This window comes from Electrophorus electricus, chromosome 12 (genome assembly GCF_013358815.1).
Source record: "Electrophorus electricus isolate fEleEle1 chromosome 12, fEleEle1.pri, whole genome shotgun sequence".
NCBI classification, from domain to species: domain Eukaryota; kingdom Metazoa; phylum Chordata; class Actinopteri; order Gymnotiformes; family Gymnotidae; genus Electrophorus; species Electrophorus electricus.
This window is the reverse complement of record NC_049546.1, coordinates 6,178,056-6,194,712: the sequence shown is the minus strand read 5'-3', so window position 1 is coordinate 6,194,712 and position 16,657 is coordinate 6,178,056. Positions and strand designations below refer to the sequence as shown.

Genomic DNA, 16,657 nt, shown 5'->3' with positions numbered 1-16,657 from the left:
AATGACATTAACTTGTAAAGCCTGGGCAGGGCTATGCTCACAATGACCAACTAGCATTCTCATTATAGACTAAATTGATTTAATTCAGTTTAAATGAACACTAATTAATTAAGGGAAATTGAGTATTTATGTGATGTATATTAGTACATATACTCTGTGTGCATGCCTGGAGCCCTGCAATGAGGTTTGTGTATGTGTTTGCATGTGTTTTTAGCTCTTCATAATGCTGGGTAATGACAGAGCAAATGAGTTCTGGGCAGCTAGACTACCGCTGGCTGATGAGCTGGACTGTGATGCCTCCCCGGAACAACGGAGAGAATTCATTATCCAGAAATACAAAGAAGGGCGTTACCGCCATCCTCACCCCAGCTTCAGCTCCCAGGAAGAGTTACTTAAGGTAAACATAAAAGCTCTTTGCAAATAATGAATCCATAAAGATTGCACCCGCATTGGACTGCTTCCTTGTTATAACTTCACAAATAAAGATGATTTCAGTCCACACTGATGTGTTGAGACCCTCCTTGCTTAAAATAGTCTGATCATAAAAGAGTAAAGCCAGCAGTCTGGCAACAAGGGTCAGGTATTGTGCTTTTAATGTTGCTGTAGCAATCTCTCATATTTACAGCTGCAGGTTAAGACTGGTGTTTTTCCTGAGGAAAAACGATGAATGTTCTCTGAACTGTGAATTCAAACCAGTAATAAAAGGATTTACTGAATGAATGACTGGGCTTTGAAAGTCCCGTGGCTGAACATGTGTTCGTCCAACATTTGAATGTGTGTCTGTGTGTGCGTGTATGTGTGTGCTCTATTGCAGGTTCTGTGCATGGCAGTGACGGAACAGAACCTCCTGAAAACAGTGACTCAGATTTTCGCTGAGGCGGAAGCAGCTCGAATCTCAGACTCTAATGGACATGAGAAGCACCTGTCTCTCCATTACAATTACACCCAGACCTCAGGTGCTGAGGGCTTCCAGTCTCTCTCTTTCTCTCTCTCTCTCTCACACACACACACACACACACAGCAGCGGCGGCAACAGCACCAGCCACAAAACCTCTTCCACTCATAGCTGTGTAGCTTTACAGACACCACATGTTCCATTTTGAAATGCAGCTAACCTTCTGCTAGTCTGTGATTTTATGCATGCCTATATTGAAGTGCAGAATAGGCAGTTAATGCAGTTTTTGGGAGGGGGCAGAATAAGCTGTTGTGGTGCATTCAGTTCTGTTTGGTTGCAGATTCCAGCGTGTATGATGAGATCATGCAGCCCGTCCTGTATTCTGGATACCTCTACAAATCAAGCTCCATGAACAAAGGCACTTTATCCCGCAGAACCAGAGAAGGTAGGCGACAGTGTGGCAAGCACAACCCTTGGCAGGAGTTCAGCAGGAGAATGTACGTCTTCAGAAGACAGCAGAATAAAGGGCCTTTCAATACCAACTACACTGACACGCATGTTTCAATGTATTAGGGACACTTTTCTGAACAATATTTTTAACTGTTACAGGCAGCTAAATGTAGTTATAACATACTGGGCATGGTCTATCCAAAGTTATATTATCACATTCACATGGTTTAGTTTTAGCAGATAATTTACTTTCACTATTTTCATGCCTGTCACCTCCTGTTTTGTTTTGTTTTGTTTTTTTGTCCCTCCAGATTTTCAGAAGTTTTGGTGTTCAATCGAGAAGTCTCTCCTGTTTTATGAGTCTGAGAGGTGCCACGAGCCCAGTATGAAGATTGATGTAAAAGATATAATCTGTTTAGGAGTTAGCAGGCCTGATTCATGCAACAACAATGGCTTTATTGACAGGTTTGTTTTGTTATTAGGTTGGATGGTACTTGAATCATATGCAGTGTTCATGGAAATTAATTGACTTTTTTTTCCATAATGCTTTCAGGTTTCGATATACATTTGAACTCTACCTAACGTCTGAAAAGCTTATCCAGTTTGGCCTAGAGACACCGGATGCGCTGCACAGTTGGGCAAGAGCCATTGGAAAGGTAAGAAATAAACAGACCAAAGCATAGTCTGTACGTGTGGAGAGTTGCCTGTGCGTGTCTGAAGAGCTGCGCCTTTATGCTGCTGTCCCCAGGCTACCACCCCTCTGAGCTGTCACTGTTTGCTGACACGGGAGTTTGAGCGTGTGGGAATGCTACGCTATAAAGCCATGCTGGACCCACAGCAGTGGAAGGAGGGCTTCTTCGTCCTGCAGAAATCCAACTTGTTCATCTGCCCCAGGAACGATGGTGCTGCCGAGGACATCATCAACCTTAAGCGCCTGCAAGAGCTGAGTGAGTGTTTCTGCTACAGCTTTGCTAGGAGGGTACACCGCAGGTGCTGTGAAGCAATGTTTCCCATAGCCCAAGGTCTTTGAGGTTCATGTGTTGTCTTGGTTTACATGGACTACTTTTTGTCTGATTTCTCTTAAATGGTCAAGGTATGGTGTCTGAGATGGACAACCATGAGAAAAGGGACATTCTGGTTCTGGTCGAGAAAGGAAGGTGAGGTTTTACATTGGGAGACATGAATGTACAGTACTTTGCAAATGTCTTAGTAACATTTAGCCAAACAAAATAAAATTATTTTTACTATATATTGTATTGAGGTTTGGCTGCCTTAGTATTTTACTTCATTAGTGTTTATCTATGTTAGTGTTTATCTATGTTAGTGTTTATTTATGTTCTCTAAGGTTTTGCGTGCAATTAAACACTACTTATGTTAACAACTTATAATTTCTTGGTAGCCCTTTAAACACTACTCTGTGTAAACACTAATACCTCATGATTATGTTAAGATCCAACGAATTGTGCTCACTGGCTTTACAGAAAAGAACTGTCATGTGGTGGTACAGATTTATAGAGGAGTTTTAAACTCCTGTTAGGTTTTAGGTTTTGGGATTTATTTGGTCTACTAAAATAAAAGTTGATAATATGGTGGGTGTGCTGGTATGTGTCCCTAGGACTCTGCACCTGCAGGGCATGGGCCGAACAGATTTCTCCCTGTGGTACACCGACATCCAGAAGGCAGCAGGGGGGAGAGGCAACACACTAAAAGACCAGCAGCTCAGCAGGAATGACATCCCTATCATCGTGGACAGCTGCATCGCATTCATCACCCAGTATGGTGAGAACTCACACACACTACTGAGAGGACTCAACACAGACCGCATTCTTTCATCAGATGTAATTAAAATCATCTGTTTAAATAAACCAATGCTAAGTGCAAGCCTTCAGTGCCTAGCTCAAGCAGGGTTTGTATACTCTTGTGTACCTGGTGGTTTGCTCTGTCTTTTCCATGGCAGTAAAAGCAGGCCTTCATCAGATCCTTATGCATAAATGTCTACAGACATGTGGCTGAAGGAGCTATGATTGCCTTATGTTCCAAGGCCTAGGTCATGAAGGGATCTACAGGAAAAATGGGGCCAAGTCCAGAATTAAGCTCCTGATGGAGGAGTTCCGGAAGGATGCCCGTAACGTCAAGCTCCGCATTGGGGACAACTTCATCGAAGATGTGACTGATGTGCTGAAGAGGTTCTTCCGCGAGATTGATGACCCCATATTCATGGCTGACCTCCACACTTACTGGAAGGAGGCTGCTAGTCAGTGCAGTTTATCGAGCTCATACTTTTATTATATTAGCCTGCCTGATGCAAAGTTTGTTTTGGTGCACACTGATCAATTTCTCTCCACCTTCTCACACTGCAGAGATTACTAATAAGACACAGAGGTTGGACAGATATAAGGAACTCATCCGTGGTTTGCCGCGGGTCAACCGGACTACTTTGGCTGCTCTCATCAGTCACCTGTACAGGTTGGCAAAGGCATATACATTTCTGATGCAGACTTAAGATGTGCTCGTTCTGACAGACAATAGTGTGTTAACTTTGCTCGCTCTCTCTCTCTCCCTCTGTTTCTGACAGGGTACAAAAGTGTGCCGACCTGAACCAGATGTGCACGAAGAACCTGTCGCTGCTGTTTGCACCCAGCCTCTTCCAGACAGATGGGAAAGGGGAACATGAAGTAAAGATTGTAGAGGACCTTATTGACAACTACCTCTACGTCTTCGATGTGAGTAAAGGAACTCGGAGCACTATGCTATGATGCCACTTAAATATAATGGGAATGTAATGTAATTTACAATTACTATTTTTTTGGTTTAATAGTGAACCAGAATTGTATTGGATTAAAAGCAACATCATGTAATCATTAACATCAAAGTACTGTATGTACTTTGATACTGATGTATTATATGCATTACTTCATATTTATTTACCTCATTGGTTATTTCAATTTGTCCTGAAGATTGATGAAGAGCACCAAACCCAAATTGAACTCGAGATCAGTCTTATCACGACCTGGAAAGACACACAGGTATGATGGACACACCCACTGACGAAGTAAAAATAATGAATTAGCTCTAGTAGGCTTGGCCTTATATTGTCATTTCTTTACTGGGCCCAGCTCTCTCAGGCAGGAGATTTGATAATTGAGGTTTATCTGGAGGAAAAAACACCAGATTGCTGCATCACTCTAAAAGTAAGTGCACATTTACTTAATATGCAACATTCCAATATTCCATCATTAGCAAAATAATGATGTACTTCACAAATGTTTGCATAGATTCCTAAATTGTGCGTAAAACATGCAGTTTCACATTAGCCCCGCATGGTGGCGTGTATTTACCACCATACCAGCTACGTCCACCTCGAGTTCCTGTAATGTTACAGTCTTTGTTTCTGCCAAGTGTGTTTTTAATGATTTGCTTCTCTGAAGGTCTCTCCCACTATGTGCGCTGAAGAGTTGACTAACCAGGTGCTGTACATGAGAAATGTCCCTGCAGGCGAGAAAGATGTTTGGATGACCTTTGAAGCCATTGAAGATGGAGAGCTTGGTAAATAGAATCATACCAGTTGCTCAGGCAAAGGGGCTCGTGGACCTCAAACACCACAATCCAGCTACAGTGAACTAGTACTAAATCTTAATAAATCTTAATAAAGAATTATAGCATGATACTAAACCACACAATTTAATATAGAATGTTACATTAGAGCTTTTTTTGTTTGTTTGTTGTACTATTTTATCACACTGTATTTAATTATAACTGCTATGAACAAAAAGCTTTGTTGAATGGATTTTAATAGAGCGGCCTCTGCACCCAAAAGAGAAGGTTCTGGAACAAGCCCTGCAGTGGTGCAAGATGGCTGATCCTAGTTCTGCATACTTGCTAGTAAAGAAGGTGCCCAGACGAGATGTGATAGATATCTTCACAGGTGATTGCACAGGACAGTGTATTATTAACACACTACTTGCTTACAAAGAATGCTCTTAAATAATATCTTTGTCTGAAACAGGATCACTACAAGGATATAAATTGTACATATGTGGAATTGTATTTTCTGTTTTTGCTCTGTGGGCCACAGCTTACAAAAGTGAGATTGTGAAGTTTGGAGTTCTGAAGTGCCGAGAGGAGCCACCCAAACTTCTGCAAGGGACCAAGTTCCAGGAGCGTGGATTCCAAATTCGTGACCACAAATTGCTTCTAATGAAGGATAAGAAAGTGTGTCCCTCACTCAACAGCTTCCCCACGTTCCGAATAATTAGACCAAGCTGGAGAAATTTGGAACACTGAAAACAGAACATACTGATTTGCCTTCTGTATCCTTCACTTGTTGCAGAGCATCAAACCAGAAAAGGAGTGGCTACTGAAAACCATGAAAATTTACATTGGAATAAGAAAGAAGTTAAAAGCACCAACAAAGTAAGATGGCATTTTTTTGGTTTGTTTGTATATTTATAATGTAATAAAAGCATTCTTTGATGTTTTTATTAAATACTCGTGTCCAATTGCAGATGGGGTTTCACTGTGATGTTAGACAAACATCAGATGTAAGTGTTCTCTTTGGGTTTCAACTATGCTGGTCATATACTTACTATTTGCTACAGCCTTTTTGAGGGTACTTATGAGTTTGGTTGCATTATGGTTAATAATACATTTTCTAACTATGAAAGGTACCTTAGTTGCTCCAGTGAAACAGAGCTTTGGGACTGGATGACAAATCTGCTAAAAGCACAGGTATATGACATCTTCCTGTCCTTACATGTCATTTTCGAGATCAAAAACGCTTTGGTAATTTGAAGCTGTACAGTAGTTGTTTGATTTGTTTCTCAGAATGATGACTTGCGGCCTCCTGTGATGAGACGCCACTCTTCCTCAGACATCTCCAAGCAGAGGTTTGGCACCATGCCTTTAGTGCCCATCAGAGGAGAGGAGAGCAACACCAACTCCACTATGCTTTCAGCAAACAAAACCCTGGTATTACACACCACCTCTGTCTGCTGCTGTAGCGCCCTCTAGTGGCTAAACATGTGCAACACTTATGAGCCCTTATGACTTATAAATTGCTTTGACTTTGTGTTTCTGCAGAGGAAGCTTCATGATAGGAGAACACTTTCAATGTACTTTGTAAGTATGCATCTTTGATTATGCTGTTTACATGCATTCTGACACACTACTCCAGTTTAGTCAACTTAGTGCTTCTTTACTTTGTGCTTTTGAGACATTTGGTGAAAGTGAAAGTTGGTTGTGTGGTATGTCATTATGTTGCCTCATCCACACTTATCTCTTATACTATAGACATGGCTCAAACATCATTTTTGAGTCGTCACTAATGCATTCAACTTCCATCTCCTCTTTAATTTTCTCGTCCCTCCCGTTCCTGTTGGAAGCTGAGGTTTCCTGGTACAACACCATCAGGATGTTGACCTGAATGTCTGAAGTGGAGACAACAGGATGTGTGGGGTGGAAGAAATGTTCCACTGCATTGTTCTGTGGTCATAGCCTTGAGCACAGGCTGGGACCTCTGCTCAGCTCTGGTGTTTTGGGGTGGGGTGGGGAGGTGGGTGTGGATAGTGTAGCCTCTGGTGATCATGAGCTTAAAACATTTGCAAGCAAATTGCTGCCTTTTTTCTTTTGTCTCCAGTGTATTGGATAATTATCTTGAGGTTGTCACTGTGATACTAAAACAATGGAATAAACTCACAGGAGGAAGGCAGTTATAGTCATTACAATTCTGTTGAAGGCTGAATTCCCTCTGTGAATGACCTAATACAAACTCACATAATTGTAGATAATCTGTAAGATATCCAGTTCTTACTGAAATTGACTTGGAATATTCACTTTTAAAAAAGGATTGTTTTTATCCTTGCTTACGTTTTGTAATATGCACATGTGTAGTAACTGCTATTCTCACTAAACCTAAATTAAAACTGTTATTGTGAATCCACATTCACTCCGTACCTTGGCTCTGTTGCCCCTGGTAGCCCATGAAGCTGCAGCAGGACTCGGTGGAGGAGCGACAGGAGAGCCCCGAGCCCCTCTACGAGGAGGTGGGTGACTTCGGCCTGCAGGTGCTGAAGTCCCTGGAGACGAGCTTCCGGTCCAGTGCCCACACTGAGACCCTGGAGGTGCCGCCGTGTCCCGTGAGTCTAGGCCAGAGGAAGGCCAGCTCCTTGGACCGCGTCATCAGCTCAAACCCGGTGTGCTCTTTTGAGGAAGAGGGCCTCCTAACCCCTGGTGGCTCTCTGGACACACTGATGCAGGAAGAATCCCACTGCTTTGTGCATTGCCAGGGTGGGCAGGACCAGCCAACATCCTGCAGCCCTTCCCAAGAGCTGCTGCTGCAGGAACTCTCCACTGTGTTCAGTAAACAAGAGGAAGAGGAACAGCACAAAACTGAGAACCTGACCTAAGATGGCCAGTAGTCAGTACGAGCTGGCAGTGGTAGCTCAGTGGTTAAGGTACTTGACTAGTAAATCAGAAGGTTGCCAGTTCAAGCCCCATCATTGCCAAGTTGTCTCTGTTAGGCCCCTGAGCAAGACCCTTAACCTTCAAGTGCTCAAATTGTTGTCAGTCGCTTTGGTTAAAAGAATCAGTTAAATGCCAAAAAATCAAAATCAGAAAAGGCTCCCTAACTCTATCCTGCAGTCTGAATGTGCAGCTATATTCAAAGTATTTTTTTCTGCTAAGAAGTTGAGTGCAGCTGTTGCTGATTTGTTGTGTAATGAAGTCATTAAAATACATTACGTTTGCCAGTGTTATAAAGTTGAGACAAATTAAGGAAAAATACTGAATGCTAGTTCTAAAGTACTAACCATTTTTTAATATATACATCTCTGTTAAGTGCTCTGTATATAACTGAAATATAATATTATAATGTATATTCTTTGCTTTTGCTAACAAAACCTCAGTTTTTAGCAAAATTCTTGTTAATCCTGTTAAAGGGCAGTTGCGTGGTTGAGTTGGTCTAAACTGACACTAGATGTCATCTCACTTTGGTTAGTTCTGAATGGTTAAGTTTTGAAAGCAAAATGGATTTACCAGCACAGTGCCTTCTAACCATGTACAGAGAACAATACATTTTTATAATGTTGGACTTTCATAAATAAAAAATAAGTCCACAATAAATCCATCAGGCGTAGCAACAACTAGCATGACAAGTATTTACTCAATAGTATTTACTCAGTTTAACTTGAATAACAAAATAGTGAATATGTATAATGCGTGGTTCAGTCATACAGGTCATTGAGTTGGCTTGTAGTAGTAAGTCAAGGTGACTGAACTTATGGTATCATTTTGAAGATGTTTCATTATCCAAAGTGGCTTTGAGTTAAACTGCACCATAGAAAATTTGAACACGTGTAAAATATTTTTTCCCAGAAAAATGGGAGTTCTGGGACTTTCACAAGTTTCGCAAGTACAATTTGTTATATTTATTAATTTATTTATACTCTGTCCACCATTGATCAGCGTTAAGACATACTGTGAAGGCCTTAAAGTTGATACACTGTATGAACAGCTAGGAATTTTTTCCAGCTTGACTTTGAACAACAGAGGGCAGTGTAGATCCAAAATATAAATACTTGACAATCTTGTAATATTGCATTCCACGTAATCTTACACTTACTGAACCCTTGTAGAGCACCCTACAGGCTACTGATTAAATATATGTAATGTATGCTTATGTGTAATATTATGAATGCAACATTCTTCTCTGATGTTATTTTTATATTGTGAGTCATTGTAAGTGCTGCCCCTATTGGTCCTTTGCCTGAAATGCAAATTTCACTGTTAGACCTTTGTTTTTGCTATGTGGCATAACAATGTGCAGGTTTGTTAGTGATTAGTGTTGTATGTGCCAAAACCAAATTTGATTTGTTAAGATGAGTGGTGTCAAGATATGTGTTAAGACCAATGATAGAAAAGCAGGCATAAACTATAAAGGTTGAGTTACTCACTAGTAACCTACTGATTGCAAAGTGTTTTGATTTTGCCAAAGGTATTACTTAGAATTAAAGAGTATGTTTAAATATAAGGCTGTTTGCAAAAATAGACTCTGTTCCATGAAACAAGGCCTCTGTACTTTTAATGCATGCTGTGTTAAGTAAAGAATGTACTTTTAATTTGTTTCTGTGGTATATTCAAAGATATAATACATTAATCACTGTAATAATGCAGTGCATCAGGATATACTGGCACCTAATTATATTTACACTTACTTATAATTAAGTGTGTGTGTGTGTGTGTGTGTGTGTGTGTGTGTGTGTGTGTATATATATATATATATATATATATATATATATATATATATATATATATATATATATATATATATATATATAATTATTATTATTAGAGTTTCAGAAACAACTGAGACCAGAGAAAATATTTTATATTTCAAATTAAAATAATTTTTTATTCTTGTTTGTCAGTTACAACATGGGAACTTATCAGTTGCAACTATATGACTTATCACAAACATAAAACAGGAAACTAAGCTATGTAGAACCATTTGAGTTTTCACTTTTCAGCAACAGGTCGCACTCAGTGCTTTTTCTGCTGATTTTTTTACTTTGTTACCCATTTGTTTTAAGGAAATATAAATAGCACACATTTATAGTTAAATAATTATTTGAAGTCTGTGTAAATGTTAAACAAGAGTTATTAAGCTCTATGCAAAGATACCAGGTTCAACACTAGGCATCTATTGTCAACTTGGCCATTAAGTAATTGTGCTTTTATTGTATATAATTTTCCTTTTGCTAATTTTGTACTTTTAATAGTAATTTTATAACTTCAGTCTCTTTTTGAATCAATTTAAACTCATATACCATTACTATCATTACTGTGCCAGTATTGTTTTATATTAAGTTATATTAAGTTTTATATTAAGCTAAATAGCCAAGAAATAATAATAGGTGTTCTACACAATCCAGGAAAACAACAAAAGATGTGCTGGAACTGACTATGTTAGCAGAGCCCATTTTCAAAGAGAAATGTCTTGGCGAAAGAGGATTATTACTTGGGATGAGAACAGGAATTTTCCAGAAATACAGAGGATCAGTCAATCAAAAGTGTCTTCTGGGGAGATTTAACTTTGAGTAATCTCATTATCCTAGCTTTTAACTGGACACCTTCAAAGTAGCTTCAGACTAAAGTGATTCCTATTCTTTGAGTGAAACTCTCCCTTCAGGTAAAAGCACTCACACATGTTCTGTTTTAGTTTAGCACCTTAATTTAAACATCGATCATTGTCCTAATTCAAAATAAAGACTAATAATTCTCAGTTACCAATATACCAGACTGATGCTTTCCATTTAAAGGTAGAAGTGGTCAATTATCTCACAATTAATAATTTTTACATTAAAATGTAGTGCTGTATGTTTCTTTTATATTTTAATATGTTCAGTAAAGAGAAACTATTCAAGAAACACAAAATAGTTCAGTAAATAATTATAGCTCAGTAAATCAAATTGTATAATTTGTACATTTCATTTGCATTCTTATTGTGGCAGATATGACGTTTTCATGTGACCATACTAGTACAAACCTGCCTCAATGGATGCCTTTCATTGGTTCATTAACTGTCTTGCAATATTAAAGCTTTTTATTTTGACCATGGATGTAAATATTGCTGATTTTGTCCGTTTTTCCAACGTTATCCTCTCCTTATTCCATCCCAACATAAAGGAAGCAGCCACTGCTAGCTCCCTTTACACGGGCAGCATGACAACCCTCTTCTCCCTTTCCTTTCTTTCTGGGAGGTTGCAGCAGATTCTAACTGGGGGCTCTTGTTTGAGTCGCTTTGTGAGGTTGGGGTCTTTTCTGGGGAAGGAGGCAGAGAGCAAAGACAAGCCCCAACAAGAGCTTAGGGGATTAAGTTCATTCTCACTGCCACTTCATCACCTCCTTGCTGCCCTCTGCCAGGGCTCTCAATGCGCTCCAGTGTTTTGTGATGGCTGATTCACGCCAGTGAACAATTATAAGAACCATCAGCTCCACCAAAGGCAGCAGGAAAAATATCCTCAGGGTGGTACTCGCTCACTGAGAACAAGGGCGAAACGGCTCTAAATCATGAGTTAGTGGGCAAGTTGTGATGAACACTGAGCCTAAGTGTTCCCTAGTGAGTGCTTGTCCTCTGTAAGTCTAAATCTACATTGGTCTGTCCTGAACTTTAAACTTGCAAGCTCAGGGATGCAGATTCTGTGCAGGCTTTGTTGTATGGCATGTGAACTTGTCCTATTTATGATGTGGACGTTTTGACACATTGCTACAAGTCCATCATATTGCAGTTGCCAACCCAGAGGCCTGCAAGCCTGCAATGATATTAAAAGGGAACAGAATAATCAAAACTATCGCAAGTCACATTTTCGCAAGGGCTTCCTCTCCTGACTCTGATACCCTTAACAAAGGCAAATGTTGAGATGATAGACAGTTGTCAAGTGATGACACACACAAACTGGAGTTCTCATGCCAGGCACCCTTTTGTGAACAAACACTTGTTAAGTCTGTCTGTGTATGAGCACCCTTGCTCTGAAAGGCTTCACTGAATACATGGATGAGTAACTTCAGCACTCTGTGAATTGGCTGCACACTCTTCAAAAGGATCCGCTGGTGTCTCTTTGAAAGCAGACTCCTTTAGTGAGTAGCCGAAGGGGACTCCACACCCATTTGACTGTATTTCGGGAATAAGCCTCACACTTGGGATGCCTTATCCAAAAGGGAGACATGAGCTACGAAAAAGGTGATGAAACCACAGGATTAGCACCAAACAGGATCTCGTTTCAATCTTGAAGAGGCACTGCCTCTTTCCAAGCCCCATGACAATTGGAAGTAATTGGGACTTTTGTCTGAGTAGCATTTCTTCAAAGACAAGGGAACCTCTCAGATAGCCTCCATTATAGCTGTCCTTTGGCTTGGCAATTAGTAACTCAATTGGATGGCCACAAACTAAACCCGTAATACTCTTAATCTGACCTGAGATTGAGGAGTTTGATTGGTTTTAGTAAAAATGTCACCATCGTAAAACAAAGGTACTTTGATGAATGACTGTACCTCATATGATCAAATAGTCCCCAAATAATCCCCAATTGGGGATCAAATAGTCCCCAATCTTCTCTTGTGTCCTTTAATCCTGTTAGTTATATGTTCTCTGGAAGGTGCTATAGGGAATTCCTACACAAACATTCTGAAATTTACTGATAGAATGTATTTTGTGTTAATTTTCACAAGCAACAATGCTGATTTGATATTAAATGATATTAATATCTTTCTAAACCTTTTGAAGTTTTAATCAAATACCCAAATGACATTTGTCATGATTTTCTTCTTTGTGCACATGTTAATGATAATGTGATTTGACTCTAGATAGTTGCTCAAAGAGTTGCCCACTTAGACAACAATTGCATCCTGTTAGTTGCCCCAATTATTTAAAACAACATGGGTCTGTCTGGAGAGGACTGAGTTATGCAAATCTGCACTGGATGTGCACTGTTGCACACATATCCTAGTAGAACCAGGCCTGTAAATACCATGGAGGCATTCTTTGCCTGTCCCAAATATCCCCCCCACCCCCCTCCAGCACTGAGTCTATAAATAAAAGCTACGTTAAAAAGGTCTAATCCTGGGGATGACCCCGCTTTGTCACGTCACCTCGCTGGGGCTGAGGGGGACGGGCAGCACGCAAGACAAAACCAGGAAAAAAACGGGGAGTAAAACTCCACATTAAATCCACAACAGTGAGCGTCTAGGCTGTCACCTCTTAAAATGACCTCAGTGTTCAAATGGAGAAGGTGGGAGAAAAGGACACACTTTATAACGCGAATGTTAGCTCCAAATGCCCCTCCTTGTATTTTGGCTGTGCTGAGTGTTGTTGTTGGCTTCTTCGTACATTAATCTTCAACCCCCTCCCACCCCACACCCCCAACCCCACCCGCCAGAGCTGCATCTCCTCTTGGCTGGCTCAATCTATTGTAGCCGGCCTCATTGTAATGTGAGCCGGACTCCAGCTCTATGCACCGGCAGGCAGGACTGTCTTTTCCTCTGTCCTGCACTCCTCTCCCCTAGCCCCCCACCCCGTTCCCCTGCCTTAATTGCTTCAGACCACCAGTATGTTGCGGCTGCAGATGTCTCGCTCCTTAATTTGCGTAGAGAGCACAATCAGCCCCATCTGCTGCAGTTTTTACTTTCCACCACCACCACCACCACCACCACCACCCCCCCCCACCCACCCAGCCTAAAAAAAAAATCACCTCAGCACTCCCTTAAATCTCTGCGGTAAGCCCCCCACCCCAACACCAAAAAAAGCCACAGCTCCTACTCTTCCTAAAGAAAACCATGTCAGTGGGGCTGGGATTGAAAGCCTATCAAAAAGCTATAGAAGAGTGCTTTGGTTTGGAGGGGCACAATCAAGGAATGGTGCGAAATGAAGGCCCCCTACCAGTTTACTCTGTGTCGCTACTCCCTGTCAGGGCTCTGAAAGAGGCTCGGGCCACAGAATCGGAGGACAGATGGGAGGACTTTTAGGGAGGAATAATCACAACGCAGCACGACCAATAAAGGTAGCGCGTAGCGCCGTTGTTTATACAAAACAAAAATAAAATACACAAGCATGAATCTCCTCAAAGGGCTGTGTGACACTTGGCCAAAGGCGGCCTCCCCTCCCACAGGGCTGGTTCTACTTTGTGGCAGAACATATTAAACTATCGATCCACTTTACATGCAATATAGGCCACTTATAAACTTTTCTTTAATCAAATAGTATTTCAAAGGTAAGCATTACAGCTATTCAACAAAATCTATTAAAAAAAAAAGTTAGAAACTGAATATATTTCAGTGAGTTTTACATTTAGAGAAACCACATATCAGATTTAATAAAACTCATTCAGGGACAAAGTCAAAAGAAGAAATAAAGAAAATAAATAATTCAATAAAAGTCTAATGCAGCAATTACTCTTAAAGTGACAGCTGAACAGAATGGGCATTCTGAGTGATGTCTCAAGCATTTAGATGCCTCTAGATTGATTTGGGCTGGTGACTGAACACTGAGGAATGATTAATGGTCTGTTGGAAGGGGATGGAGCTCCTTTTTGGGCTCATTTTCATAATTTTAAGATGCAACTTTTGTTCTCTCAATCACAGTTCTTTCTATTTTTAAGCTTTTGTCTTCAGGCCAAAACAAAACAGTGTGATAAGTAAAGCCGCTGACACCCACCCCAGCCTGCATTGTGGATGATTCAATAAGCATTCATGTCAATTCATGTGTGTATTTATCCACGTTTCTCTCTCTCTCTTTTTTACATTCTAAATGCTTGTAACAGTACTGAAAATATTTTTTCAATATTTTTTCAATGACATATTCAGGAATGTTTTTATAAAATTTAATTTGTCATACCACAATATACTACAAATTGGCAAGCAAACTATGCATTGCTATTGAAACCATAATGCAGAATGCAAGGACAAATGCAGTGTGTAATTTAAACTCACAAATACCACACATCTGTGTTACACAAATACCATACCATGTTTCAGAGCTCCTAGTACCCTGTTTACCCCTTTACTGTCTGACTTTACAGTCTGAATTCATATGTGTTCATATGTATTACCAAATATTTCACACAATCACAAGGTTTCAGCATTAAAAAACGGTTCGAATTGGGTCCCTGTCTGCCTCAAACTTAACAGTCTATTGAGTGTGAACTGTGTGTCCCAAAGGCAGAGAAAGGGTATTGTGGAGGTCTGTTTCGCATGTTATCTGTGGCAGCCTCTCATGTCACTCAGCGGCCCTGAAGAGGGCAGAGGCTTACAGAGTCAGGGGCCCAGAGCACGGTGGGCCCGCCTCGTTACCCCCGACTCCAACCTACTCCAACCCCGGCACACCCACAGGAACTGGAGGGCAGCCCACTGCAGCCCATCGTCATGCTCTCTTCTAATTCAATGACAGTTTGTTCTCAATTAGATTGCTTTGTAAAAAGGTGAATGCCTTTTTGCGAAATTCTTCGCTGCCATCTGGGGAGGGCTTTCATGGGTATAAAAGATGGCATCCACACCATAACACCGATGTTTCGCTTCTTTTTCCCCTGCCTGTCTTTCTGAGTTCTCCTTTTGACTAAACTTAGGACACAGTGAACTTTCCTTGGAGCAGAAAGACTGCCTGGTTAATAAAGGCAAGTTATTTTTGTAATTATAGACTTGAGCTAATGGTATATGTCCAGACCAGTATTAGTATATTTTTTTTCTATAGCACTTTTGATACTTCCAAATATGTGCAATTTGCCATTTTCTTCAGTGTAATGCATCTATCCTGGTGCCAACAGTAACATTCATGAAAGCATTTGGTACTTGCACACCAGAGGGCACTGTTTGATATCATCCTCCTTCTGTTCGGTTAATAACTCACTAAAGAAATGATGCCAGTCTAACTATTCTCACTTCAGTAGTACAGTTTCCTAGGCCCAGCTGTGCTATGTTAATAATCATCAACATGTCTCTACCATTTGTTTTTCAAGAAAAGAAATAGCAAAATAATGTTTTACAATTATTGTAACTTTATATATATATATATATATATATATATATATATATATATATATAGATAGATAGATAGATAGATAGATAGATAGATAGATAGATAGATATTATGAAGAGCCGTTAAGTTCTGCTTCACTGGGAGTCATTATCATGTGATCAGGGTGCTAATTGTGCCAAGCTTTCTATTGGAGCCTTCTCTGACATACTAGCAGTCTGACAGGTGACTGGTAGGGTGTGGACCACACTGTGCATAGGTGAGACACAGGCGTAATTGTCATGGGGGTCTGGGAGCCTGGTCCCAGGATATGAACCCCCCATGGAGCCTGCTTTGCTGTGGAGCACCGCCTTTTGTTTGCCATTTGTTTACCTTGCTTGCCCAAGCCATAGTGGTGAGCACAATGAGGTCTAGATCAACAGCTACTTGAATAGCCCGCGGCTTCTTTATCCCCAGTCTCAGCGCGCTGGTTACCTCGGAGAAGCAGTGATTAAGAGCCCGACAGGCTATCTTCAGTTCAAAAGCACAAAGGCACTCCACTTATCCAATAAAAAGAGTCCACCACTCTGCACCCGATGCTGCCTGCCCCCAGAAAGGGCTGCGGGTGAGTACCGTGTTGGACAGTTGGAGTGTGTTTGGTGACTTCTGGGCATGACCAAATTTTTCCCTGAAATCAGCTGCAAAGATAACTGAAAAAACATCTTTAAAGGTGACAGACTATTTGCACAGATTTGTCTGTTTCTGAAGAAGTTTTGTTGTTTAAGGTTGCTGTTCACCCTGGGCATGGTAACCGA

The 16,657-nt window shown here is 40.7% G+C and overlaps 1 protein-coding gene across 2 annotated transcripts in view; it reads left to right on the top strand.

Moving 5' to 3' along the window:
- The window catches only part of arap3 (ArfGAP with RhoGAP domain, ankyrin repeat and PH domain 3), a 21,801-nt gene extending 12,342 nt beyond the window's left edge, over positions 1 to 9,459 (top strand). For both annotated transcript variants that reach the window (XM_027003597.2, XM_027003593.2), the window contains 22 exons: positions 215 to 397; positions 815 to 956; positions 1,236 to 1,340; positions 1,657 to 1,810; positions 1,899 to 2,001; positions 2,094 to 2,292; positions 2,439 to 2,502; positions 2,961 to 3,124; positions 3,387 to 3,599; positions 3,706 to 3,811; positions 3,921 to 4,068; positions 4,303 to 4,371; positions 4,462 to 4,536; positions 4,774 to 4,891; positions 5,142 to 5,270; positions 5,421 to 5,557; positions 5,676 to 5,758; positions 5,851 to 5,886; positions 6,010 to 6,073; positions 6,170 to 6,313; positions 6,425 to 6,463; positions 7,321 to 9,459. In XM_027003597.2, the coding sequence (XP_026859398.2) occupies positions 215 to 397; positions 815 to 956; positions 1,236 to 1,340; positions 1,657 to 1,810; positions 1,899 to 2,001; positions 2,094 to 2,292; positions 2,439 to 2,502; positions 2,961 to 3,124; positions 3,387 to 3,599; positions 3,706 to 3,811; positions 3,921 to 4,068; positions 4,303 to 4,371; positions 4,462 to 4,536; positions 4,774 to 4,891; positions 5,142 to 5,270; positions 5,421 to 5,557; positions 5,676 to 5,758; positions 5,851 to 5,886; positions 6,010 to 6,073; positions 6,170 to 6,313; positions 6,425 to 6,463; positions 7,321 to 7,749 (2,904 nt within the window). In that variant the 3' untranslated portion in view covers positions 7,750 to 9,459. The remainder of the gene's footprint in view (positions 1 to 214; positions 398 to 814; positions 957 to 1,235; positions 1,341 to 1,656; positions 1,811 to 1,898; positions 2,002 to 2,093; positions 2,293 to 2,438; positions 2,503 to 2,960; positions 3,125 to 3,386; positions 3,600 to 3,705; positions 3,812 to 3,920; positions 4,069 to 4,302; positions 4,372 to 4,461; positions 4,537 to 4,773; positions 4,892 to 5,141; positions 5,271 to 5,420; positions 5,558 to 5,675; positions 5,759 to 5,850; positions 5,887 to 6,009; positions 6,074 to 6,169; positions 6,314 to 6,424; positions 6,464 to 7,320) is intronic.
- Positions 9,460 to 16,657: the final 7,198 nt, after the last annotated feature.